Source organism: Eschrichtius robustus, chromosome 9 (assembly GCF_028021215.1).
Source record: "Eschrichtius robustus isolate mEscRob2 chromosome 9, mEscRob2.pri, whole genome shotgun sequence".
Classification (NCBI taxonomy): domain Eukaryota; kingdom Metazoa; phylum Chordata; class Mammalia; order Artiodactyla; family Eschrichtiidae; genus Eschrichtius; species Eschrichtius robustus.
Window position 1 is genome coordinate 50,813,814 of NC_090832.1, and position 22,936 is coordinate 50,836,749.

A 22,936-nucleotide genomic window follows, 5' to 3' on the forward strand; every position below is an offset into this window, starting at 1 on the left:
CCTAATAATTAATATAGGCTACAAACCACAATAGTATTAGCAGCACCTTGACTTTGTCACCAATAGAAACAAAGATATTTTCATATCCCATTCCAGTTTCAGATGTCTTGTTTATGCATGTCACTATTCCAAAATTATGGTAGTTATTCAACCAGTTGCTAGTTCTTGTTATTTAATGCATTTGCAAAGATGCACACATTTCCTATACCACAAAAATTTTTTTGATATCTTGATAACTGATTCAGTATAATTGGCTTCTTATGTATTTTATTTTATGAGATTGAAAGCATTATTCTAAGAAGGGATCCATAAGTTTCACCGGACTGCCAAAGCCGTCCGTAGCTCAAAAGAGTGAAGAAAGTCTGTTTCAGTGTTCCATTGCTGTGCAGCCAGCCACCCCCAAACTGTAAAACAACCACTATCTTTATTCTGCACACAATTCTGTGGGTCAGGACTTCTGGCCGTGCTTCTGTCCACTCCCAGAGGACCTTGGTTCTGGCTTTGAGTGTTCACCTTGGAAGGGGCTCTGCCTGCCCCTGTCAAGCCTTCAGATTGACCTCTGCAGCTCTAACTGACATATTCACTGTGACTTCATGAGAAATCCAGAGCCAGAACCACCAACTAAGCCACTCCCAAATTCCTGACCCCAGTAATTGCGAGGGCAATATGTGATTATTTTATTTTAACCACTAATTTTGGGGGTAATTTATTATGAACCAATAGATAACTAATACAACATACACATGAAGCAATAGATAACTAATACAACGTACACTTAATCAAAAATCACAAACAGTACAAGGATCTTAGAACACTTTTCAGTTCATTCCTGACTCACATGGAACACAGATTATCCAGTAGGGTTCTAGAAAAAAGTTTTCAAACTTTTTACATTTTTCAGCATCATTATATAAATTCATTTTATATATACACTTTATAATGTACCTATTGTGGATAAGAACACAACTTACAGATAACCAAATATATGAGTGTTGCAGGTATATGATAAGTTTTTTTTTTTACTATAAGAGATACTCAGCTAAAAGACATTTTGAGTTTCTGGAGTAGAGTATATATAACTTCATCTCTAACCCTAGTAGAATTCAGCAAATGATGCTTCCTCCTTACGTGTATCACCATAAATCCTTCATATAACACAAAAGGTTCACCACATTCCAACTCACATACTTGGAAGCCACATGCTTGGCAATCCTGGTCAGACTTCAAGATATAAGGACACTTCAGGATGCTTTTTTCTTTGTGCTTAATCACCCTAATTTAGATTAAAAATCCAGGTGCCAGAGGTATCTCATACCACTAGAATGTGATTCTTGGAAGGTACTTACTGGGCAGGGGGCAAGGGAGGGAATAATTCCCACAAGAGTCCAGAAAACAAGCTCATTTAGTTTTTCATATCTTTACATAGAAAATACCTTGTTTCAGTCAATTTAAAAAATATATGAAAGGGAATTGAAGAGATGGGTTTTCTAACACCACCTTTTACCCCATCTTCTTCCTCAAAGACTTCTATGCATTTATTTCTTATAGCTGTCATCAGCAACTATGTAAAACTTGGAGTTATGTTTTTTAAATTTTAGCATACTGATCAACATACTCTATTATTTGTAACTAGCTGTAAGAAAATATATAGTGTAGCCTAGTGCTGCCCAGTAAAAGTAAAATGCAAGCCACATACATAATTTTAAATTTTCTAGTAGTCACATTAAAAGAAAAAAGAAACAAGTGAAATTAATTACAATCATCCCTCGGTATCCATGAGGAATTGGTCCCAGGACCTCCACGGATACCAAAGTCCATGAATGCTCAAGTCCCATATATAAAATGGCATAGTATGTGCGTATAACCTAAACGCATCATCCCATATACTTTAAATCATCTCTAGATAACTTATAATAACTAATAAAATATAAATGCTATGTAAATGGTTGCCAGCATGCAGCAAATTCAAGTTCTGCTTTTTGGAACTTTCTAAAAATTTTTTTCAAATATTTTCAATTCGTGGTTGGTCGAATCCACAGATACAGAACCTGAAGGTTCAGAGAGCCAACTGTATATTTTGTTAAATACACTATATCCAAATTATTATTTTAACATGTAATCAATGTAAAAATTATTGATATATTTTTACATTCAATTTTTCATACAAAGTCTCTGAAGTCCATTGTGTATTTTATACTTACAGCACATATCAGTTTGGACTAGCCACATTTCAAGTGCTCAATAGCCACATGTGGCTCGTGACTACATAACAGACAGTGCAGGTATAGCCATTCCCTTTTAAATGGACGTTTGGGCTGTTTCCTGTCTTTTACTGTTTTAATATTTGGGAATGCTATATGCATTTCCCCGTTTTGAATGAATCCTTAGGCCGGTGCTCCCATAGCACTCTGAGCATATTACTATCATCCTTTACTACTGCATTTTAATAGATACAATATGTAGAGACTGTATCTATCTTTCTCATAAAGCCTCATGCTCCAGGGGCCATTCCCAATTAAATATTTGCTGACTTAAACTAAATAATTTATTTCTTCTCATTTTTTCTAGAAGCAGAAGAAACTGAAGCTGAGGCTGACAAGGAGATCGAAGGTGAGGAGTCTGAACTTCATGAAGGGTCTGAGGCCCCTGCGGTAGCCGAGGAGACCAGGGGGTCCTTACCTGAGGAGCCTGAAGTTTTCGAGGTCCCTGAAACAGAACATGAAGCAGGTTAGACTTTATTAAGGATCGTATCCTTAAATCCACTCTTGTCCATTGGCATGTATGTGTGTGCATGTGTGTATATATGTGTTTATATGGTATAAAATGGAAGCAGGCTGGGAATGGAGAGATGTGCCCCCAGAGTGCAGCCGGTTAGTCCAAATCACATGGCTGGAAGTGTGGTAGGAAAGCTGAGTCTGCTCTGCCCGGGGGGTTGACACTCAGAAGCAGGGCCTGCTATATAATTTGTGGGGCACAGTGTTCAAAAAGTAGGGGAAAAGAGCCATTAAATGTACGAAAATATAAAGCTCTTTCTTTTCTTCCATGGTCTCTCTCTTAACTTGTCATAGTAATTTTTGTTTGCTATTTAACCTCATTCTAAGTAAAGAAAAATTAAAATTTTAAGTTATTAGCATGAATTTTACCATTCATCTTTATGTTGCCCAATGCCACTTTTAAATGCAAACGTTAAGAGCACTTAACTCATATGCAGAATCATTGAAACTACACAATTTGTATTTTGCAGCTTGAACATGCATATGTATTTTATTCTTACCAGAATACTAAGTCAGTTTCATACACAAAAGTAACTCAGCTTCTTATTTCATTTCCTAATATGCATATATTCTAGCAATGCTCTCTACTTTTAGCTTCCCAATGATTAAGGAAAGACTGAAAGGAAAAGGAACTCTGGGTTGCCCTATCTTTTCCTTTCTTTCTGTGTCATCATTTTCAGTCTAGCTGAAATGATCTAGCTGCAGGTATCTGAAAACCTTTAGCTTGTGAGATGAGTTTCTAATTCAATACTGACTGTGCTCGGAAGCATTTTATGAGCCCCACATCATTTCAGTTTAGCTAATACAGGAAAGTAACATGAGTAAGAAGGGATGTGATGAGGTTCCATGGTCATTCATGTCTCTTTGAATGCCATCACCTTCATTCTGCATCTGGAGCAAGTTCTAGTTCAAAGGGAGACCACGGTCTCTCAAGGGCTGTCAGCATCCTCCCCACCCCAAGCCACTAAGTCACACTTACTCCCACATATCGTGGGTCCCCTAGAATTCTATGCTCATGATGGAGCATCAGGAACACTCATGAGAATGAGATGGCAAAGAATGGCAGACACAGATCGTGCATATCTCTGCTCACACACATGCCCTGTTGTCCCATTGGAGTCCCTTTGGATTTTGCTTACAAAACTCAATTCAAAGATAAAATTATTAAAAATTTCAAAATGACAACCAAAGTGCATTAAGCTAAGTATGAGACCATTCTGGGCGAGAGATACAGAGCAACTGCACAGCTCGTACACCCATGAAGCCAGCCCTCCTCAGAGGTCCAGTTTGGTGGGTTGGGGCAGGGCAAGAAGGAATCTTACAGACTTCCAACGAAAATCACTCTCAGGGCTGGAGAGTGGGCTTAAGCAGCAAGATAGGGTACCTCACTGTGGTGGAAGCGGGGCTCATAAAATGCTTCCGAGCACAATTAATATTGAATTAGAAATTACTCTTACAAACTAAAGGTTTTCAGATGCCTGCAGCTAGATGCCAGCCCTGGAGCAATTAAGGGCTGAAAACCTGCTGTTAGCTGGTAAAAGAACCAGGACTAAGGGGAATTTTTACAATGAGAAAGCTCAAATTTAACATAGATCGTTTTTACTACAGGGATTGGCATTAGGTTTATGGGACAGTAAGTATAAAATCAGAACCTTGTGCCAGACAGAAGAGCTAACAGGATGAAATAGCCAATTTCCTTTTTAAGAATCCCACACCTTTACTGACTTGAGCTCTCACCCAGAAACTTCATGATTTTCTTGAGTACTTAACCAATTAGGCTGACAACAATCTTCCCACCCACCTACCTTTTGCAAGGAAACAGGCCATAAAAGATCAAAAGAGATAAAAGAAACTGACATCCATTAAGTATGACACAAATATCCATTAAATATTTCCAGATTTCCAATATCCCCAGTGTTTCACAGTTGGTATTTAATAATGTAACAGATCTAGGGGACAATTTAATGTCACTGCCTTTTATCTCATTATTTCCCCCAGGCAACCTAAACTGGATGTTCTAAAGCCAGGAGCCTACTCCATTCAGGGTCAGTTCTAGCCAGCTCTGTAGACACGACTGGGCTTCTCCAGAAGCAATCGCGTCTGTGAAGTCGTGGGTCTGTTTTGTCCCGATTAAACCATATTCTGTTTCACAGAAGGGCTTGCACCTGGTTCAGCTAGTGATTACTTCTTCCATCCAAGGGTCCTTTTTCACAAAGTCTTCTCCTGTAAATTGCTTAAGTAGGCAATTTTTTTTTTCACTTAAAACTGCCCTGTCTAGCCATCAAAAGACAAATACCATAAAGTTCTATTTATATGAGATACTCAAAAGTAGTCAAAATCGTAAAGACAGACAGCATAATGGTGGTTGCCAGGGGCTGGGAGGAGGAGAGAATGGGGACTTATTGTTTAATGAGTATAGAGTTTTCGGTTTTACAACATGAAAACAGTTATGAGGATGGATGGTGGTGATGGTTGCACACAATGTGATTGTATTTAACACCACTGAACTGTACACTTAAAGACGGTTAAGATGGTAAATTTTATGTTATGTGTATTTTACCAAAATAAAAAAGAGAAAGGAAAAGAAACTACCCTGTCTAACATAAATCCATTACTTTTGGAATTTTTTTTTACTTTATCCAGAGTTCCCTGTGTAGGCTGATGATGGCTGCCAAAGGTGTGTCCACATCCTAATTCCTGGAACCTGTAGATGTTACCTTATTTGGAAAAAAGGTCTTTGCAGATGTGACTAAATTAAGAATCATTTTTTTAAATATTTATTTATTTATTTAGCTGTGCCGGGTCTTAGTTGCAGCACATGGGATCTTCGTTGTAACATGCAGGCTTTTTAGTTGCAGCATGCGGGATCCTTTAGTTGCGGCATCCAGGCTCTTAGTTGCGGCACGTGGGATCTAGTTCCCTGACCAGGGATCGATCCTGGGCCCCCTGCATTGGGAGTGCAGAGTCTTAACCACTGGACCACCAGGGAAGTCCCTAAATTAAGAATTTTTTGTTTTGCTTTGTTTTAATGAGGCTTTGAAAGCCCTAAGGGATCTTTCTTTTTTTTTCTTTTAATATTTATTTATTTGTTTGTTTGTTTGGCTGCATAGGGTCTTAGTTGCGGCACGCGGGATCTTTGTTGCGGTGCACAGGCTCTTTGTTGTGGCGCACGGGCTTCTCGCTAGTTGTGGCGCATGGGCTGTAGAGCGCACGGGCTCAGAAGTTGCGGCACGCGGGCTTAGTTGCCCTGCAGCATGTGGGAGCTTAGTTCCCCAACCAGAGATCGAACCCACGTCCCCTGTATTGGAAGGCGGATTCTTAACTACTGGACCACCAGGGAAGTTCCTAAGAATCTTGATATGGGGAGATTATGTGGGATTATCCAGGTGGGCTCTAAATGCCATCATAAATGTCCTTATAAGAGAGAGCCAGAGGGAGATTAGACTCTCACACAGAGGAGAAGGCAATTTGAAGATGGAAGCAGACATTGGGTGATGCAGACTCCAGCCAAGAGATGACAGTACCCAGGAGAAGGTCAAAGAGGCAGAAAGGATTCTCCTCCAGAACCTCCGGAGGTAGCACAGCCTTGCCAACACCTTGATTTCTGACTTCTGGCCTCCAGAACTGTGAGCGAATACATTTCTGTTGTTTTAAGCCACCAAGTTTGTGATAATTTGTTTTGGCAGCTACAGGAAACTAACACATACCCAAAGCAGGCTTTTTATATCTCATGCTTGGGAACACATCTTTTCCTTTGAAGTTTGATTTCTGTCTTGGGCCACAAGATAATCATTATCTCTGTCAAATAAGATGACTGAAGTCTCATTTCAATCCTGTCGTCACTCTAGCCTTAGAAGGGAATGACACATGTATTGCTTAGAATCGACACTTTAAAAGGCAATAACCTATGCATTCCGAGGCTGATTAATCACTTTTCTCATTCCCAATTTGCTTTCTTTATGTACTGGTTAGGTATAGCCAATTACATGCAAGAACATGAGCTCAGAGTAACCATTGGCTCAAATCACAGTATTTCATTCCAAGCACTTCATGGACATGTAATAGAGTCAGCTAGTAATAAACATCGGGAAATTCATCCATCCCTTCAACAAGTATTTACTGAACTCCTTCTAAGTGCCATGCAAAGCAACAGGCACTGCCCTAGGTAGCACAGACTCAGCAGTGACCAAGACAGTCAAGATCCCTACCCTCAAGGAGCCATCATTCTATGGGGAGAAGAACAAGAATAAACAAGTAAATAACTAGGATAATTTCTGATTGTGTTAAGAAAAATTTATGAAGACACTAAACCGGTACCTGGGATATAGTAGGAACTCAATAAGTGTTTGTTCAATGAATGAGCAAGGTAGAGACCACGGGGGTGGTTTGGAAGAGGCAACACTAAACATTATGGTCAAGGAAGAGTGTCATCTGAGATGATATTTGAGGCAAGACAAAAGCGCTGAAAGGATCTGGGCAAAGATCCCTCCAATGCCAAGGCGCAGAGGTGGGCACAGCTTCACATGGTCAAGGAAGAAATTGAATGTGGTTGGAGCATGGTGAGCAAGAGGGAGGTGGGAGATGAAATGGGAGAGCAAAGCAGAGGCCAGAGGCTTATGGAGATGGGAGTTTTCTCTAAGTGCAAGTGGTCAATCTGATCTCATTAACATTTAAAAAATTTCACATTGGCTGCTATATGACAAGTTATAGAGTTATTCTGCACCTCAAGTTCTTCATTTGTAAAACAGGGCTAGGAAGATTTACCTAGCAGAGTTTTTATAGGGATAAGAACATTTCTTTAAAGCACCCAGCAGAGAGTCTGCCTCATAGTTGATGCTTTAAAATCATCATTACCAGACTAGCACTTAGAGATTTTTTCCTCATCTGCCTTATGTAAGTTCTGAAAAGACCAGAGCTCAGGATTCCTAATTCAAATTAAGTGAAACTGAATCTTAACGCTCTCAAAATCAATAGTTACATTCCCTCCCCAAATATCAGAAGGAAAGGAACCAGCATTTGGGGCTTAAACCAATCAGGATAAATTCCTGGAGCTGGAGAGAGGGTCCCACTCCCTCAGCCATGTGGGGAAGGGTAAACACTGGAACAAAAACACAGGTCTGCCAGGAAGGAAGAAGAGGAACACAGAGGCTGGGTGAATTACCACCAGTGTCTGTCACAGGGTGTGTGGAATAAAGTCTCTCCATCTCTCCCTTGCTAAATCTTCACTAAATTCCACATTGCTCTCCAATGCTTGTTTTCAAGTAGACTATTGGGAAATATATCAGTTTCCTAGGATAGCTTTAACAAGCTACCATAAACTTGGTGGCTTAAAACAACAGAAATTTACTCTCTCACAGTTCTGGAGGCTAGAAGTCTAAAATCAAGGTGTTGGTAGGGCCATGCTCCCGCTGAAATCTCCAGGAAAGAATCCTTCCTTGCTTCTTCCTAGCTTCTGGTTACTCCAGCAGTCCTTGGTGTTCCTTGGTTTGTAGCTGTATCACTCCAATCTCTGCCTTCATCTTCACATGGCCTTTATTTTCTGTGTGTGTGTGTGTGTGTGTGTGTGTGTGTGTGTCTGTTTCTGTGTGTCTTCTCCTCTTACAAGGACACCAGGCATTGGATTTAGGACCCACCCTAAATCTGGGATGATTTCATCTCAAGATCCTTAACTAATTACTTCTGCAAAGACCCTGTATCCAATTCATGTCACATTCACAGGTACCAGGGGTCAGGATGTGAGCATATCTTTGCGGGGGGGGGGGGCACAATTGAACCCATCACAAGGAGTGTAATTCAAGGAAAAGGAACAGGGGACAGCAGACACCTAGGGTATATAAAGAGCAGCGCTCATAATGCCAACTGCACGAATAGTGTGTCCCTGAGACCAGTGGTTCCTTAACGACCATCTAAAAACTAATGCCATGGTCTGATCAAGTTTTTCTCCAGTCAAATGCATCTCTCTCAAATAAAGCCTGACCTCACCATGTTGAGTTGTCAGGACTAGGCTGGGCAGCCTGGAGTGAGCAACCACTGAACATTTTGCAAGTCGCTTCCTGCCACCCCATTATCCAGAAACCTGACCAGATTTAAGTAGCAAACAATTCAAAGTTTAAATTCTGGAGCACAGATGTTCAGTGTTGTTGATTAAGGGTTGATCATGTGCTTCGACTATCAAGTAACTAAGTGGTAGGGTTGACTTTTTAAATTAAGAAGCATAGCTGCTGACCTTGCTTAAGAGGAAGACTATTCCATCTGTATCCATTGTGACTGCATTTGCCTACAAGTAACAGAAATGCCAAAACACTGTATTAAATAAGGGACATGTCTCATCCCTGAGTCCAAGGTATTTTTTGTTTTTTTGATTTTGTTTTTTGGCTGCGTTGGGTCTTCGTTGCTGCATGCGGGCTTTCTCTAGTTGCAGTGAGCGGGGGCTACTCTTGTTTGCAGTGCTCGGGCTTCTCACTGCTGTGGCTTCTCTTGTTGCGGAGCACAGGCTCTAGGCACGTGGGCTTCAGTAGTTGTGGCACGGGAGCTCAGTAGCTGTAGCTTGCGGGCTCTAGAGCACGGGCTCAGTAGTTGTGGCGCACGGGCTTAGTTGCTCCATGGCATGTGGGATCTTCCTGGACCAGGGCTCGCACCCTTGTCCCCTGCATTGGCAGGTGGATTCTTAATGACTGTGCCACCAGAGAAGTCCCCAGAGTTGCTTTGATAGTGTAAAGATGTCATCAAGCATCTTATGTCCTCCTGTCTCCATACCACAGTCTTTGGCTCAAAATGTTTTTCTTCAGTTATTGTTTCAGATTCCTTTTTCAGGATCACGTTTTATTATTTTTTTAGTTAGATAGTTATTGCTTTTCAACCACATTAATATTCTTCTTGATAGTTTTCATCTCATTGTCCTTTTTCTCTATATTTTTTGGAGAGTTGCTATCCTCCACGTCACTGACTTATTTTCTGCTCCTTATTGCCTCTCTCCTGATGCATATTTCAATTCTGCTATTGCATTTTAGATTTTCTTGCATTGTGTTCTTATTTCAACTAGCTTTCTTGTATTTCTGCCTTTATCTTAGGTTGGTCTCTCCTTTTGCCTCATGGTTCCTATTTCACAGACTCTGTTGTCCTCCTGTGCTTTTTGAGTGTACGAAGTACATATCTTCTAAAATTTACTTTATTTTGCTTTATATGAGAAATCTTTTTCAGAAGCAAGCTCTTCATCTGAATCTGTGAATCAATACTCTCTTTCCTTCATTATAGCTTATTTTCATAGGCCTTGTTGTTGCTGTTTTGTTTTGTTGTTGTTGTTGACTTCTCCCTGAATGGAGCAGGTAGAGTAGGGTAACCAACAGGAAGGGTAGATAGAGTATTCATAAGAACCACCCCCCCTCCCCCCAACAAACACACAACACGCATATACTCCCTTCACTTAAACTTCTTGCCAGGCACTCTCAGATATAGACCTGAAGGTCAGGTCAATGTGCATCACCCTGATTCAACTTATGATATTTAGTATCATCGTCTATGGCTTTTCTAGACTGAAGCTGGATCTTCTTCATCCCCAACTATTGCATTCTCTGATTAAGCCAGAGAAGCTAAGACAGTTTAGAATTTTCTGTATATTCTTGGTGCTCTTCTTCTCTTTGTCGGGGTTATGCTTTTCTTTAGGTAATTGAACACCTTACAATTAAATATGCTGCCACCAGGCCAGCCCTAGGCTTGTCCCCTTCTACTCCCTGTTCTCCTGAGTATTAAACGTTACAGATTCTGTAGAAAGAGGACCCAACTATTACTTTAGCTAACTTAGAAGACAGCTTCCACAGTATTACAGAATGGCTACATATATATTTTAAAAATTTGTGTGTGTGTGTGTGTGGTCTACACAAAACTTGTGTCTCAGAACTAGGAGAGACTATGGGCTGAGAAGAAAGATTATTAGTCCTTCCTTCCCTGAAACTATCTATGCTAGATCTGTATGTGGATCATGTCTTATATCATCCAGGAAAGCGGTTGTTGATCTATACCTTTAACAGTGGTATTAGTTGAGACTCTCCTCAGTTTCACCACACCAACACCCACAGCTGAGACTTTGGCATATCATCGCCCTTTATTGCCACTTTATGATCCTTTGGTATATCTTCACGGGTATCTCAAGAAATTAAAAGAACTATCAGGCACTGCTAGTTTGATGCCATGTGAACAGAAGTTTGAATGATATTTAACAACAGTCATCAGTCAAAATTGTATGTACCAATTGTTATTCGTATTTAAGAATGTTCTTCATTTTCTGCCTTATACTATTATGTATTTTTATGCCTTGCTGAAACCAAGCAGTGTGCTCGTGTGCCCGTGGCACAGGAAGCCAAACTCTGACAGCGGGTGTTTGCAGCAAAGTAAGGGCTTATTGCAGGGCGCCAAGCAAGGGAGTGGGAGATGAATCTGAGATCTACTCCAACTTGGTCTTTGAGTTGGGGGCTTTTAAAGGGGAAGAACAAAGAAGCTGTAGTTAATCATCATCTTGTGACATTTCTTAATCGTAGTTTCAGGGGTCAGGATGCCTACTGTTTATGAGTCTCTGCTCTGGGGATGCATGATCAGGGGTCTTGCCCTGGAGAAACAACCTGAGTTTGTACATTAATGATGTTATCTGACTCTGGTTGATGAGAGTTCAGTTAGCACAGGATTGAGGTCAGAGGGGACAAGAAAAGGAATAAAGTTTTGAATAGGGAGGTTAACCATAAACTCGGCAGGGGAACTCGGTTTTAGGGGGACTCAGTTTTAATACTTTACCTAACAAGAACTGTATTATCAATTAGAGATAGTATACACAATTTAAACTATGTTTTGACATTTTCTTTGTACCAAAAACTTCATAAAGGAATAATGTTTTAAAATTCAAACACTATTAGATTGTTTTTTTTTAACTACAGTTGGAACAGAAATTCCAAAAGGATCCAAAGAGGGACTAGAAACTAAAGAATTATCTGAAACAGGTTAGATTATCAAATAAAAGTAGTTAGTGCATAAAAGTGCTTTTCATATTCTCTTAAAATTTTAGGCATAGTACCAACTTCCTACTTGTTTCTGTGTCAGTCGTATGCCAGTTGATGTGTCTTATATTTATTTATCTAACTTATTATATTAAAAGTGTATCTAGACAACTTATAACAGTTTTTCATCAAATTTTGTTATACATTTTATTAACAGTTAAAGTTGCCATATGAAATTGATATTAATTATCCAAATAATTTGGATTTTATTTATAAGTAATAATTCATCTACAGCCAATACAAGGAACAAAGTGTAATTGAAATATGAATTTATAAATGTATATTATTGCTTAGAACACTAAGTTTATTTCTTTCAAATGTTTTTAAAGTATTATAAAGTATAAGTTATTTGGCAACATGACTAAAGATACAATGCCTGAAGGCTCTTTTTTCTTTCCTTTAACTTTTACTCAAAAGTTGTACTACCTGAGTTTCCAGAAGACGCTTATCCTGATGTTCCTGAAATGGAGCCAATTAAAGAGAGTGTCAGATCTTTCTACTCCTCCTGGAGGCAGATGGAAACAGCAATCAGTGACTCTTTTACTCAAGTTTTAAACTTGGAGATTGCTGACAAAACTCCAGAGGAACTACTTCAAAAAGTCGTTGAGACCATGGAAAGTAAGGGCCGTCTGTAATCATAACATTTATTGTCATGAGCAGGTAATATTATTAAAAGTCCGGTGAAAGTTTAAAGCCTATGGTTTGTGAAGCAAAACAGTCAGTATATCCAGGGATGATATTTAAAATATTTAACAACTGTCATAGTGCAGGCACCCACCAATCAGAACAGCCATGAGGCACAAACAGCACTGGCCAAACTGGCCAGTTGTCACTTAAAGAATTTGTGAAGGCCTGTTTGCATACACATTTAAGCTAAGAGACCAGTCCCTATAATTAATTTTCCTAATCTTTGACTACTGTAATATGCTAATATGCTTTTATCCTAAAAATACCTTCCCAACTATTTCTTCTTTTTTCTACAGAACCTTTCCACTATGCTGGCTGGGAGTTAACTATGGACGATTATGATGAAGAAACAGAAGACTATCAGGCGGAGGCCGAAGGCGATGAGGAGCTAGAAGAGGAGGAGGAAGAGGAAGAGGTAGGAGTCTTTGTTCCTGCTCCCTCACCGTGGTCACATCACTGAAAGCGCACATATCCAGAGTGGTAACGAGCACTTTTAGACTCCAAGAAAACAAGCAGCGATCTTCAATTTTATAAACATTTTCAACACATTTTACCTCCACCCAGCTTCATTTGACCTCTGAAATGCCAGGGCTACTTAGACAGTATATTACGCCCATGAAAAAAGAATTCTTTAAATTTTTTTCCCTGGAAATGTCTATAGGTATTAGAGACAGAAATATTTTATAAACTTAACAAAAGTGGATGTCCATTGACAGGGGAATGGGTAAAGAAGATGTGGTACATATATACAATGGAATATTACTCAGCCATAAAAAGGAATGAAATTGGGTCATTTGTAGAGACGTGGATGGACCTAAAGACTGTCATACAGAGTGAAGTTAAGTCAGAAAGAGAAAAGCAAATATCGTATAATAACGCATATATGTGGAATCTAGAAAAGTGGTACAGATGATCTTATTTGCAAAGCAGAAATGGAGACACAGACTTAGAGAACAAATGTATGGATACCAAGGGGGAAAGGGGTGGGGTGAGAGGAATTGGGAGGCTAGGATTGACACACATACATTATTGATACTATGTATAAAATAGACAACTGATGGGAACATACTATATAGCACAGGGAACTCTACCTAATGCACTGTGGTAACCTAGAAGGGAGGGGATATCTTTGTGTGTATGGCTGATTCATTTTGTTGTGCAGTGGAGGCTAACACAACATTATAAAGCAACCATACTCCAATAAAAATTAATTACAAAAAAGATTTAACAGAAGTGGGTGTTTTATACAAAGCACAGCAATGGCGTCTTTGAGGGGCTGCAGGCATGATAACAATGAGTGGTTTGCTCAAATGGGAACAGCTCATTTTAGGCCCCAATCTTCTCCCTTGGCACCACAATTTTGATCACTGTTCTCAACTGATAGCCTCCCATTTCGGGCATCTGTCAATAATAAAATAGGAAGTGATTCTTTTAATTCTGGTCTTTATCAATAAAACGGGTAGATAAACATTCAGTTGTAATTAACTTACTGTTGCTTAACTTAAACCCAAATATGTATGTGTCAAACAACAAATGTTACACAATATGATTCTGCTAACAGCTTTCAGTACTTTATCCTAAGGAACTGCTGAGACGTTCAGTCAGGGTGGCTAAAGGATGTGGGTTTTGTCCCACTAATATTCAGATTCTCTCGTCTCAGTCATCCTTCTTCTGCCGTTCTTCTTCTGTGCCCTGCTCTGGTCTGCAAGAACACGGTGTCTTTCTTGTATCTGCAGACAGTTCTCAAGCTGTCTGTAATATTCAAAACTTAAATTTTTAAGTATGGTCTTCATTGATAATATAGTGTCTTTTCCTCACTTCCACTCTTCCTAATTTACCATAACACAGATCAGTTTTACCTGCAGGATTAGTTTCCAAAGGCTTCCATAACAAAGTACCACAGAGACTTCCCTGGCGGTCCAGTGGTTAAGACCCCGTGCTTCCCCTACAGGGGGCATGGGTTCGATTATTCCTGGTTGGGGAACTAAGATCCCACATGCAGCGTGGCACGGCCAAAAAAAAAAAAAACAAAGCACCACAAACTCGAAGGCTTAAGACAACAGAAATTTATCCTCTCACAGTTCTTGAGACCAGAACTCTGAAATCAAGGTGTTGGTAGGTAGGACCATGCTCCCTCTGAAGGCTCCCGGGAGAACCCTTCCTTGCCTGTTCCAGCTTCTGGTGGCTCCAGATAATCCTTGGCTTGTGGCTGCCTCTGTGTTGGCTTCAGCCTCTGCCTCAGTCTGCACATGGCCTCTCTTCCGTGTCTTCTCTTATAAGGACACTTGTCATTGGATTTAGGGACCACCTGGATAATGAACAATGATATGTCACCTTGAGATCCTTAATTACATCTGCGAAGATGCTTTTTCCAAATAAGGCAGACATGGCTGCCAGGAATTCTGGGAGAACATCCTTAGAAATTTTGATCTAGGAAGAAAGACAACACTCTATCTTTAAATCCACCTGGAAAAATCACAAGAAAGAATTTCACTTCTCCCAGCTCAGTCAGTTGCCCCTATTAATCATAGTAACTAGAGGACTTTGTATATTATTGAGCCAACCTCAGTCACATGCACTCAGTGGCTATAAGGTGAGGAGTTACTCTGATTGTCTGGTCCATTTGAGAACCTTGAATGTGGAAGAAGTGGTTCTCCATGAGATGAGGGAGAAGGGTCATGTTACTTGAAAAGGGAAAGAAAGTTGCTATATGGACAAAAGCAAAAAACTCATGATAAAAATTCTGGGAAGATATGTACTAAAATGTTAACAGTCATTCCAGGAAAGACGGAGTAAAAGGGATTGGATTTACCCTCCTGCCTGAAACAACTGAAAAATAGGATAAATACATGAAACAGTTTTCAAGACATTGACATGAGACAGTGAAGCACAGTGATCCCAGAGAGGTGGGAAATAAATGAAGTACACCCTACGATTTCCCCATCTTCCTGTCTGTAAGGCCATGTACCTTGTCCAGACTGTGGTACAGGGAGTAGGGGCCCAGACAGAGCCAGACTCGTTGATTGGAGGATTGGAGGAGATAGAGCAGAGAACCCCTGGAGACCAAAGCAGCTAGAAGGGAAGGGACCAGAGATGAGAGAACTGTACACAGAGAGAGCTCTGGACACCTGCAGAGCAGCCCCTTCAGGTACTCAACAGAGCACTGATCAGCTTTGCATGTAAGGAAACTACTTTGGGAAGTACCAAAGATTAATGGGACCAGTACTTGGATCTCACACAGAGCCAGAAATAATGCCTATTCCCACCAACTAGACTGGAAAAACCTCATAATTCACAGGGCATTGGGTAGTATACTAAAAAGAGTCTAGTCTTAGGAACGGGGAATAATTAGACCTGGAATAGTACACACACAAAAATAAAAACAAATAAAAGAACTACTGATACAGACACCAACCTGGATACATCTCAAAACAATTATGCTAAGAGAAAAAGCCAGACCAAAAAAGAATACATACTATGTGATTCCACCTACATAAAATTCTAGAAAATGCAGACTAATTATAGTGATAGAAAACAGAGCGGTGGTTGTCTGGGGATGGGGCAGATAGGAGGCAAATAGGGGGAGGAGGGACGGATTACAAAGAGGCAGGAGCAAACTATGCAGTTGACAAATCTGTTTATTATCTTGACTGTGGTGATGGTTTCATGGATCAAACATATGTCAAAACTTATCAAATTATAAACTAAGTATATAAGTGTTTTAATGTCAGTTATACCTCAGTCAAGCTGTTGAATGTGTTAATGGTGGTTATCTCTGAGTGATGGACTCGCAAGTAATTTTTATTTTGTAAATACTTATCTATATTGTCTGATTTTTTAACATTCGAGATGCAGTGTTTTTACAATAGGAAAGATCAACAACAAAGATATTTCGCTTTTGCCACACAAATAGAAAAAGAAACAACAGTTCTAATGTTGCTTCAGAGGTCAGAAATTGTATCAAGGTGCGTCCAGGTGTTTGTCTTTCCTCATCAGTTCTGCCTGCACTTGGCGTGTGTTTAAATCTGAGGTTATTTCTTTCTCTATTTGTGGCAAATTAATTCTTGCCTCTCCTCCATCTCTTCCATTTTTTCCTTCCACAATACTTAATACCAGTTAGGTCTCTTGGATCTATCCTCCAAATATCTTATCTTTTCCCTCAAATTCTCCATCTCTTACTTTTTTGTTCTTACATTTGTAGAGTTTGTTCAAATATGTGTAGATTTGTCTTACACTCAGCCTTCTAATTTAAGACATTCATTGGGGTCTCTAGAGTGGAGTATTAGTTTCCTATTCCTGCTATAACAAATTGCTACAAAGTTGGTGGCTTAAAATAACCAAATTATTGTACAGTTCTCACAGTCAGTATTTTGAAATGAATCTCAGAGGGCTAAAATTAGTGTTGGCTATGTTCCTTCCTCTAGAGGAGAAGCCTTTCCCTATCTTTCCCAGTTTCTGGAGGTCATCTGCATTCTTTGATTCATGGCCTCTTCCCTATCTTCAAAACTCATCACTTCAACCTCTACTGTCCATCCTCTCATCTCCCTCTGCCTTTGACCTTCTTGCATCCTTCTTATAAAGACCCTGTGATTACATTGGACCCACCTGCATGATCCTCTCATCTCAACATCCTTAACTTAATCACACACATAAGATAACATATTCACAGGTTCTGGGGATCTTAGGGGGCCAGATTCCACCACAAGTGCTCACTCTCTTCCTCAGCTCATTTACATACTTTATTGGTGCTCATGAACTCTTTCTAGTGTTTACATGAATCTCTGTAAATGTCTCCATCATTTTTCTACTCTGAGATTGGGTTTCTTCCCTGCCTGTGTTGCAGAGTTTTGTGGTCTGTTTGATCTGACTAGTCTTAGAGTGTGTGCCAGGCTTCCTGAGACGGATGGTTGTTTTCTTTGTTTCTTTCTTCTTTCTTTTTTTCTTTTTGGCTCAGTGGAGTTCAGGACTGTTGCTGGAGTGCTTTAGGTGACAACATTCTCAAAAATTATGAAAGGCAAAGTGACTTTTCTCTCCATCGGTCAGGAGCATAGCAGCAGATAGGTCACCTATTTTGTTTCTGAGGCCTGAGACAAGCTCAGCTACCTGGATTCCTCATACTTACCCAGATGCAGGGTCAGGGAGGACTCCTTCCACCCATACAGCTCCTTCTTGGTCTCTTGCAGGCCACAGAGACTACAAACACTCCTGGGTGGTAGTTGTTGATGCTAACATTCCCCCAGGAAATCCACAGATTTCTACAGGCAAAATTCCTCCGAAGACTTGGCACCTTAATGCTCTTGTACCTCTGTTGTTTGTCTCCAGGTACTCATCCCCCTCATAGTGGTAAAGAGTGTTGTACAGTTGTCTCCCCTCACGTCCATGGTTACCAGCCACCTGCCCCAGCAGCTATTTACCACTGAGGAGGTGGCAGAGAAGGGAAGAGAGAGTCTCTAGATCACCATCTTCCCAGAATCCCTTGCTCCAAAAAGACCCCCCAACCTTGTCACCCACCACTCACCTACCTCACATTTTTTTAAACTGAAATTCAGTATAACTGGGGAGCCTTCATTTTCATTTGCTAAGTCCGGCAACCTTACTTTAAGTGCATTTATTGAAAAACAAAGACTGGAGAAATTAATTAAGCATCCAACTCAAGAACCTAGGAAAAAGCATAACAAAATAAACCAAAGGAAAGTAGAAAGAAGGAGATTAAAAGCAAAAACTAATGAAACAGGAAAACAAAACCGAATAAAAACAGTAGTCCTAACTTCAAAAACAATGAAAAGTTGGTTCACTGACAAGAGCAATAAAATAGACAAACTTCTGGCAAGTAGAATGAGGTAAAAAGAAGGAGCAGTAGATAACATTTGAGATAGAAAGGAGTATATAATCAGATTTTAAAAGGCTGTTGTTTTAAATTACAACTTTAATAAATTTTTATTAAAATTTTAATAAAATAAATTTTATTAAAATAAAATAAATTTTAATAAATTTTTAATAAATTTTTAAGTCAAAATGAAAAACATTTTCAAAATACAAATTACTAAAATTTGCTTAGGACGAAAGATAAAAGCTGAACAAACAAAAATAATTGTAGGGAGTTATAGGATAGTTCTTGTTGATTAGATAAGTCCTATGTTATTTAAATCTTCCACATCATAGAAGAACATCAATACTTTCTAGCTCATTTTGAAGCTTGCATAACCCTGACACAAAAATTGAACAAGAATGACACAAGAAAAGTAGAGATTAGTCTTATTTTTTGCTCCTTTACAGAAAGTTGTTTATTATATCTTGCTTGGGGGGAAAACAAAAGGTGTGTTATAGAATAATCCTGTAAAGTATTATTTCATTGGTATTTTTAAAAACAATGTATTTGTGCCTAAATTTGTGTCTATCTTTGTATATAGATGTGTAGGATAAACTTAGAAAAAGAGGTCTGGAAGGATACACATAAAACTACTGAGTGTCAATGTAGTATTGTAAGGAAGAAGGTGAGAGGAAATGTTCACTCTATGCATTGTGATAAGTTTTGAATATTTTTACAGCAAGTATGTATTGTACAACACAGAAAATTATTTTTTAAGTGTACTTTGCTTTAAATAAATTGCAAGAGTCCTTAAGGGACTTTACACACAGCTTCTTCATCTATCACAAATAAAATATATTACACATTTCCAATTGAACAAAATAAAATAGTTCCAAATTATTTGATATATAGCCACTGAGTAGGAAACAAAGCAAATCCTGAGGCATCTCCCATTTCATTTTCAATGGGTAAGAAGTTGCGACCCTGACTCAGCTTTTACTTCTTGGAAATAATTTTATTTTAGAAACTGACCTCACAGTGACCCTGCACCAGCACATTATGGGGGTCTTTATTACTCATTTGTCTGTAGAGGGCTGGGGACGCCTTCATTCTCAGTGCTGCTTCATTTTCTTTATAAAATAAAGACGCTTGGGATGTGAACTCAGAGGGATATGAGAACCTGATTTTTTGATTAATTTAAATAGTATAAGAACTGGTCTTTTGTGGATTGTTTTAAATGGATATTGTTATGGATTAAATACTATTCAAGTTGCATTTTTAAAAATTCCCTCTTTAGTATTACATGAATAATGCATTAATAGTGTTCTCCAAACTTTGAATAATATTTCTAGAATGAAGATAGAATTAAAGAGAAGAGAAGGCATTTGGGAGATACAAAGCACTTTTGTCCAGTGGCTCTCAAAGAAAACTTCATCCTACAACCAGGCAGCACAGAAGAAGCAGCTAAATATCGAGAAAAGATCTATTACTTTTCAAGTCCTGAGGCTAAAGAAAAGTTTTTGGAGCAACCTGAGGATTATGTGGCTCACGATGAACCATTAAAGGTGAAAACAATATTCCCATCCTGACGATCACTCCTGAGTACTTTTTTAGGGACTTATTACCAACCTCCACCATTTTACGCAGTAGTGAAGTCCCCAATCTAATATAATGGTATGGAAATATCTAGGTTCCAAGAACAACTTTTTGGAATATAACATAATCTAATTATCTATTTTGATTTCTTCAGTAATGCCTATGTCAGACCAACACATGATATCTTTTTAGCTGAAGTAGAAAGTCACAGCTGAATTTACTGCTTGTAAATTTATTGGATTTATTTTATTGCCTAATCATTTTGACATACCATTTTAACATCTAATTTCTTGTTAGACATTTTTTCACAGTAATTTTTATAGTGTGATTTTGCCATTGTGAATATGAAATAGTACTTAGGAAATCTTTGGGCATATGATCCTTTGTTTCTCTTAATTATTTTATTAGTATAATTCCCTAGATTGGGATTACAAGATCAAAATATATAAATCACAATCTACTGTCACAACTTTCAGTAACGTTAATGCCTGGTTAAACAGAACTTATAAAACACAATTTAAACTCTTCTGGATAATTTGGGCCATTTTCATGGACCTAAATCATCCCATAGGGATGACTGAAGTATGCCGATGGTTGTGCCCTGGCCCTGCTGGTGATGGGAGTCACTTAGGAATGTGGCCTTTTGTCTTCTTTTGGTGTTTTGCTTTCCTCTCAGTCTGTTTCACTACTTGTGATCTATTGCCTTGTTTTACTCATAACCCTGTGGACAAAAGCCTGAAATCTTAATGGTGAGTCCACACTTTTTCTGCAAATCGTCATGTATCTACATCCCTTCACTTCCTAGCTACTTATTTGCTCTGAATTCCACACAGCTCTGTTTGCCAGAGGTTTAACCTGTGGATGAATGAGGTGTCACTTCAGCAATTTCATCACTGAGGGATTTAAGATGTGATCCAAAAGTATGGTGTGAGACTGCACCTACATAATTTCATACCACTCTATTTTCACTATTCACCATTCTCTTTTTCATTATTTTTCTCAAGTGATTCATCAACTGACTTAAATCTTATCACATGACCAGTTCTTTTTTTATTGACATACAATATTATATCAGTTTCAGGTGTACAACATAGTGGTTTGACATTTATGTATATTGTGAAATGATCACCAAGATAAGTCTAGTAACCATTTGTCACCATATAAAGTTATTACAATATTGTTTACTATATTCCCTATGCTGTACAGCCAACCTGGACATATTTATTTTATAGCTGAAAGTTTGTACCTTTTAATCCCCTTCACCTATTTTGCCCATCTCCCTACCCTCCTTCCCCTCTGGCAACCACCAGTTTGTTCTGTATGTCTATGAGTCTGTTACTGTTTTGTTATGTTTGTTTGTTTTGATTTTTAGATTCCACATTTAAGTGAAATCATACAGCATTTGTCTGTCTCTGCCTGACTTATTTCACTTAGCATAATACCATCTAGGTCCATCAGTATTGTCACAATTGGCAGGATTTCATTCTTTTTTAATGGCTGAGTAATATTCCATTATGTGTGCATGTGTGTGCCACATCTTTTTTAACCATTCATCTATCGATGGACACTTAGGTTGCTTCCATATCTTGTTTATTGCAAATAAATGCTGCAAAGAACATAGTGGTACATATATATTTTCTAATTAGTGTTTTCATTTCCTTCGTATAAATACCCAGAAGTGGAATTGCTGAATCACGAGAAAGTTCTATTTTTAGTTTTTTGAGGAACATCCATGCTGTTTTCCATAGTGGCTACACCAATTTACATTCCCACCAACAGTGCACATCCTTGCCAACACTTGTCGTTTCCTGTCTTTTTGGCAATAGCCATTCTGACAGGTGTGAGGTGATATCTCACTGTGGTTTTGATTTGCATTTCCTTGATGATTAGTGATGTTGAGCATCTTTTCATGTCATGCCCAATTCTTTAACTAATGATGGAATCAGTTCCACTGGAAGCACATAAACTGAGAGTGATGAAGGGTGGTCTCCTGGGGGGAATCCAGATATGGTTAACAGAAGAAGAGTGGATAAATGCTGGGTGGCAAAATCAACGGATATTTACATCATGTCTTCCTCTTGCTTTTGTGGGTTTTTCAAACCCTTGTTTTGCTGAAACAAGGGTTTCAACTAACTTTCTTCATATCTGAAAATGTCATCATTTGGTTCTCATATATGTTTAACAATTAGGATGGACATAGATTTTAGGTTGAAAATTATTCCTTTTTAGAATATTAAAGATATTGCTTTATTGTGAGGTAGCATCCAGTGTCACTAGGCTGATTTTAATTTCTTTGTAAGTCAGCTTCATTTTTTAAATATTTGAAAGCTTTTAAGAGCTTCTTTTCATTATCTTGCGTTCTTAAAATTGTCCAGAATCTTTTTTATTCATTGCACTGGACACATGGTACATGTTTAATCTGAAATCATGTGTTTTTCATGCTGGGGAATCTTAGAATTTCACAGTACTACTGAACTTTTTACTTCAGCAGTCACATTTTTAATCTCTAAGATCTCTTTCTTTTCTCTGATATTTCTGTTTTCAAATATTCTTTTGTGGACTTGCTATCTTCTAAAATCTCTTTCTTTTTTTTAAATTTCCCTGTTCCTCAAGATACCTGACTCCTCTTTCTCCTGTATTTCTCTGGTACACTTGCACCTTTAAACTCTTCTCTGAACCGTTCCTTCACGAGGACAGAAGGTGATGAGACTGTGCTCCTTGCTTCCCTCTGCTGCTCGAAGTCCGTTACTGCCAGCCCCTTTGAGGCTTATTCCATCCAGATATATCACCATCTCCCACTCCTCCTTGCTGTCACCTACCAGTATCATAGTCATTTCCCCACATTCACAAAAGATTTACCTGCTCCTCCATCCCAACTCTCACCGTTGTTCTTGACAATTTGAGCATCAATGGACAATCCGTACATCTGGATCTCTGTGGGTTCTCTGGTTTTGGGGCTTCCCTATCTCCAATACAGAGATTACAGGAGTTAATGAAGGGACCCCTAGTGTTCCAGTATCAATGGG

The 22,936-nt window shown here is 38.9% G+C and overlaps 1 protein-coding gene and 1 non-coding gene across 2 annotated transcripts in view; one reads left to right on the forward strand and one right to left on the reverse strand.

Annotated features, from left to right (window-relative positions):
* Positions 1 to 22,936, forward strand: part of AK9 (adenylate kinase 9) — a 117,369-nt gene that overhangs the window by 58,341 nt on the left and 36,092 nt on the right. The window contains exons 21-26 of the mRNA XM_068550841.1: positions 2,569 to 2,727; positions 8,224 to 8,229; positions 11,678 to 11,761; positions 12,236 to 12,436; positions 12,802 to 12,920; positions 19,667 to 19,879. Of these exons, the coding sequence (XP_068406942.1) occupies positions 2,569 to 2,727; positions 8,224 to 8,229; positions 11,678 to 11,761; positions 12,236 to 12,436; positions 12,802 to 12,920; positions 19,667 to 19,879 (782 nt within the window). The remainder of the gene's footprint in view (positions 1 to 2,568; positions 2,728 to 8,223; positions 8,230 to 11,677; positions 11,762 to 12,235; positions 12,437 to 12,801; positions 12,921 to 19,666; positions 19,880 to 22,936) is intronic.
* Positions 5,691 to 5,763, reverse strand: TRNAG-CCC (transfer RNA glycine (anticodon CCC)). The gene has a single exon. It is a non-coding gene; the product is annotated as a tRNA-Gly (tRNA).